Consider the following 5,127-nt stretch of genomic DNA (forward strand, 5'->3'; position numbering starts at 1 on the left):
GTGGCAAAAGGTTGCAAAGTTCAAGGGGGCCGAATACTTTCGCAAGGCACTGTATATATATATATATATTTTTTTTGTTCAGTGTATTTGACTGGATGTTGATATTGTCAGAGAAAAGGTATTCTTCTAATATCCATAAGTATGGTTAATTAAAGGAACTTTCCATTTTAACACATACTGTAATTCTGTCAGTTATTATAACATCATAATCACCCCACCCCAGCCCACCCCCACCACCTCAGACAAAAAAAAAAAAATCTGATCCAAGTCATTATAAACCAAAATATTCTTTTAAGGTTAGGCAATGATTTTGATTACAGTGAAATAATACTTAAAAGGGGAATACAAGTGTAACAGATGATGTGCAGATGTTACAAAGATTAAGATCGTAAACCTCGTGGTGTGACAGACCCAAGAGTTACAGCATGCAACAAAAGTGATTGCACTCCTTGTCAGAATTACTACAATGTTAATTACAATTCCTGTCCATTTAATACAGTTTGATTAGTTTTTTACCAAAGCTTGAGAAGAATGAAGATGATCTGAAAAATGTGAATGCTTACTAAGTAAATTATAATGAAAAGTCCATACTAAGAACAAACTGCAACAAAAGTCAAAGGAGCGATATTCTTCCAATTTTTCACAAATGATGATTTTCAGCTGATCTTTGTTGGAGGGGTTTTGTTGCTCTACTTTATGCTTCAAAATAAGCCAGAGGTGTCCAGACATGCTGTCCTTGTTTTCACTTTTTCTTCTTTAAAAATGTGTTTTTGCAGTGTATTTGTGATCATTGACATGTAGAAAAAATCCTATCCTGCCCACCTTCTTGAGACTGCAAGTCATGATTTTCATTCAATATTTGGTTATAAAATTGAATTCATAGTGCCATCTACAAATGTCAACCTTTTGTACTGCAGCAGAGACATCAGGCTTCTTTTCATGTTGTTTGGCACAGTGCAATCTTGCAGGGTTGTGTCCTTTAGTTAATAATTTTCTTCTTGGAAGCTTTTCATAAAGGCTGACTTCCTGCAGTCTCCTTGACACTGTCTGATCAGTGACTGAAATACCAGTTTTCATAGATAATCCTTGTGCCAAGTCAGAAGCAATTACCTGTTTGTTTTACAACGTGAATCTGTGTAAATAGTGAATTGTGCATGGTGTCATTTTTCAAGGACAAACACTGCAGCTTGTTATTGGTTGTAGTACGGATCTTCCCATACCTCCTAACTACTGTTATGGCTGTGTTACAGATTAGGCTCAGTAGGCTACAGATGCTCTCATAGCCTCTCCCATCTTTATGAAGTCTTACTATCAGGTTTCTTACTTGTTCAGGCAATTCCTTACCATTATTGAAAAAGATTGTGTGCACATGTTATGTGAAAATAATACAATTATTGTAAAATGATACAGTTTTGCATAATTTTACATTTTAGAGATAATGCACGGGCTGAAATTGGTTTTGTTTTTTATTATAATTCTAGTTGTATTTGAAGGTTCTCCTCTGCTGATGTATCAACTGAGGATAGATTTTAAGTGTCAAAACAAAAAGAAAGTAAAGAGAGAATGATATATCACAGCCAAACAGTGCAAAAGATTACCCATGAGGTGTCTATATAGTACCTCATCTGACTTTGTAAATATACATCTCCTTTCCTGCCAAACTGAAGCATTGATTTGGAAAACTTAAAATGAAGTGGCATTTGTTTATGGCTGAATGTGGGAGAAAAGAAATGGGTCATCACTGTTATTAGAAAGAAAGGTTACTGCAGCTGTATGTTCATGCCAGTTTAAAAATTGATGTCTTGTTGCCGTGCTATTGACACCTCACCTTCATCTTGCGGTTATCTTGGGAAAACCGGTGGTGCTGATATTTTGTGTTCTCCGTGTACAAAAGGCAAAATGAGTATGATGCAGTGTGTCATCATTCATTGTGAAATGGTCACATTTAATGGTTGAAACCTGTCATTGTATATACATCTATAAAAAAGACCCCAGGTACAGGTTACGACTTTCTAATCCTAATACATACATTATTATTATTATTAAATAATAAACTTTTTTTTCATTGTTAAGTTACATATCATAGTTTACAAAATAGGATCAAGGAGAATTAAGCCATTATGAATGTCAGAAAAGAAAACTAAAACCCTATATTTGTATTTTTATTATTTGTCCATTAAGTAAAAAAAAAAGACAAAAACCAAATACAATAAAACACATCAATATTCCTTTGAGTAACATAATAGTAACGTGTGATATTGGCTATTGAAATGTAAACTGCAAAAAAAGACATTTGTTCTTTATCTCTGTAAAGGCGTAGGGTTTGGAAAGCAAACTGGTGGATGTTATTGTATATCACAGCACAGAGCAGAATGGAAATTCAACATAGCTCATTTCAATTACCAACTTTGTCGCTGTCAATACAACATCAAACCAAAAACCAAAAGTGGGTGGGCAAAGAATTGTTCAGCCTCAAATCCACTTTTCTTTTTTTTTGTTTTTTCCAATCCAGGTCCTCCATATCAGTTGCTGAAAGCAGAATGTAAAGCTAAGTGTCTAAATAAGCCAGACTACCGATACTGGATTCTTCAGTGTGTTAGTCCAAGTAAAGAGCAGTCAGATTCCGAGCAGCCTGATTCAGTCGTCGGAGGAGAACAGATTCACAATCTGACCGAATGTTTCTGTGGCTTCTTTGTTAAATGGTATTGTAGTTTTACACAAACAGGAGCTGCAGGGTTCCTCAGGTTTGTCCCAGATTCGATTTGTATACTGTTTGAGAGAGTATTGATCAAGTGTTGTGCGCACACATTCACACATACATACATAGCTTTCTGGGGGTTTTCAACCCATGCTGAAGGCAGGCACAGGCATCAGGAAGCTCAATGAATTGTCTGGGAACCACTTTGTTGGGGTGCAGTTGAGTCTTTGGCATGATGATTTCGCTGTATGGAGACTGATATGATAACCACACACACAAACACACGGGCTCTATATGAGTGTGTGTTTGTCTGTGCGGTGGTGCGCTTTTAGAAAAAAAAAAAAACAGTTAAAATTACAACTATCAATTGATTACTAAAAAAGGTCATGAGATTTGAATCTCATCTGAGGAGGAGATTCCAAAACCAAACTGCAGTCTGCCAAACAAACCGGTCTGCTGTGGCCTGTCAGAGCCAGCAGAGGGTAATGTGAGACTGTTGGTGCTGATACCACCGCTGCTGTTCTGGTCGTTGCTGCTCCTGTCACTGCTGTTGTTGGTGATGGTGATGATGATGCCGGCCGCTTCCAAAAGTTCCTCTGAGGAATTTCTTTGTCACCATTAATCAAAAATGCTAAATTGCATTATCATTGTCTGATTTCATGTCTAAGTAATCTTGGCGAGAAACTGTGATGGACAGAAATGATCAATGCACCATATCCTTAAAACATGTGCAAAATAGAAAAAAGACCAGCCTCCTCTGCCTCTTCTTCTTCCTCCTACTTCTCACTTCCCTTCAGGAATAAGACATTTACATCTAGACAAAGAGAAGCACAAATTGGGCATATTTTCATCAGTGGATCAGATTGCACTTTATAACGTTTCTGTCATTTGTACAGGCATCTATCTATCTATCCATTTACCCTGTCATCCATCTTTGGAGTGCCTTAAAAGTTAAATAGTATATTACAAAAACAAATCAACACTAATGTGTGAATTGCACATGCAGGAACAGATTAATGGCCTTACCAGATTTATCCAACAAAAACCAGTTTAAACCCAGTAGTTAAAATGAGCTGCAGCCATGGTTAAATGTTTTTATAGGCATGTTGTCAGTGTTTCTCTTTTGAACAAACCGGGTGCAAAAGGCACCTCCTGTTTTGCAGTTTCAGCGTTCAACATCTACATCTTCAACGAGACAACAGGATTTACTGTGTAAATTCTGTAAAGTTAATGAAATGGGACGGCTCTGGATTGGATTTTACTTCAAACCTCTGGGTCATAAAACAAGAGAAACAGCTCAGTCGTTGTTAGCTCGTTTTATTAAATATGTTCTTAACAGTGACAGACATGCAATGACTTGCTGATATAAGACTGAATGGTTGAGTTTGTTATCAGTTCATATATAATAAGTGTGTGTGTTTGTGTGTTCTCTTACCACATGAAGAGCAGCAGCATTCCTAACAGCAAAGGGGAGAAAAATGTGAGGAGCCTGGCAGCTCTGCCCACTGGAGGTTCAGCCTTTTGTGGTGCATTGGAGGACGGTATGGGGGAGGTTGTAGTCTCTGGAAAACCAATCAGCAAACAGAAAAAACTCACTCAGTGCATTTTTAATAAACTCCTCTGAATTCTTGTTTTGATTTGTTCTTCAGTTCTTTGTTTTGTTGCATTTTGTTTGTTAGGTTTCTTTTTTTCCTGGGGGCTAAAAGTCCAAACTGTCGTTTTGATGAATGGTCACCAAAGAGTGCTCATCATACCAGGAAGAACCAAACAGAAAGGAAAATACAGTGCAGAGCAAAATCAATTCTAATCTGGAAGCACAATCAATATGGGGCTTGTCAGGGCAGTTATGAAGTGAAGTGGATAAAAAAAAAAACAACAAAAAAAACAAAAACAAAAACAAAAAATCTCATTCATACTGAGGCTGCAGGGAAACAAGAATAGAGACTGAGCAAAATAAGTACATACAGTGGGTACGGAAAGTAAATTTTTCACTCGTTGTTATATTGCAGCCATATGCTAAAATCATTTAAGTTCATTTTTTTCCTCATTAATGTACACACAGCACCCCATATTGACAGAAAAACACAGAATTTTTGACATTTTTGCAGATTTATTAAAAAAGAAAAACTGAAATATCACATGGTCATAAGTATTCAGACCCTTTGCTGTGACACTCATATATTTAACTTAGGTGCTGTCCATTTCTTCTGATCATCCCTGAGATGGTTCTACACCTTCATTTGAGTCCAGCTGTGTTTGATTATACTGATGGGACGTGATTAGGAAAGCCACACACCTGTCTAAGACCCTACAGCTCACAGTGCATGTCAGAGCAAATGAGAATCATGAGGTCAAAGGAACTGCCTGAAGAACTCAGAGACAGAATTGTGGCAAGGCACAGATCTGGCAAAGGTTACAAAAAAAAAATT

General features: G+C 37.0%; 1 protein-coding gene across 1 annotated transcript in view; it reads right to left on the reverse strand.

Annotated features, from left to right (window-relative positions):
* Positions 1-263: 263 nt before the first annotated feature.
* Positions 264-5,127, reverse strand: part of cntfr (ciliary neurotrophic factor receptor) — a 211,449-nt gene continuing 206,585 nt past the window's right edge. The window contains exons 11-12 of the mRNA XM_020601001.1: positions 4,134-4,260; positions 264-3,512 (exon numbers count right to left, since the gene is read on the reverse strand). Coding sequence (XP_020456657.1) covers position 3,512; positions 4,134-4,260 — 128 coding nt within the window. The 3' untranslated portion in view covers positions 264-3,511. The remainder of the gene's footprint in view (positions 3,513-4,133; positions 4,261-5,127) is intronic.

This window comes from Monopterus albus, unplaced genomic scaffold, assembly GCF_001952655.1.
Source record: "Monopterus albus unplaced genomic scaffold, M_albus_1.0 scaffold50.1, whole genome shotgun sequence".
Lineage (NCBI taxonomy): Eukaryota > Metazoa > Chordata > Actinopteri > Synbranchiformes > Synbranchidae > Monopterus > Monopterus albus.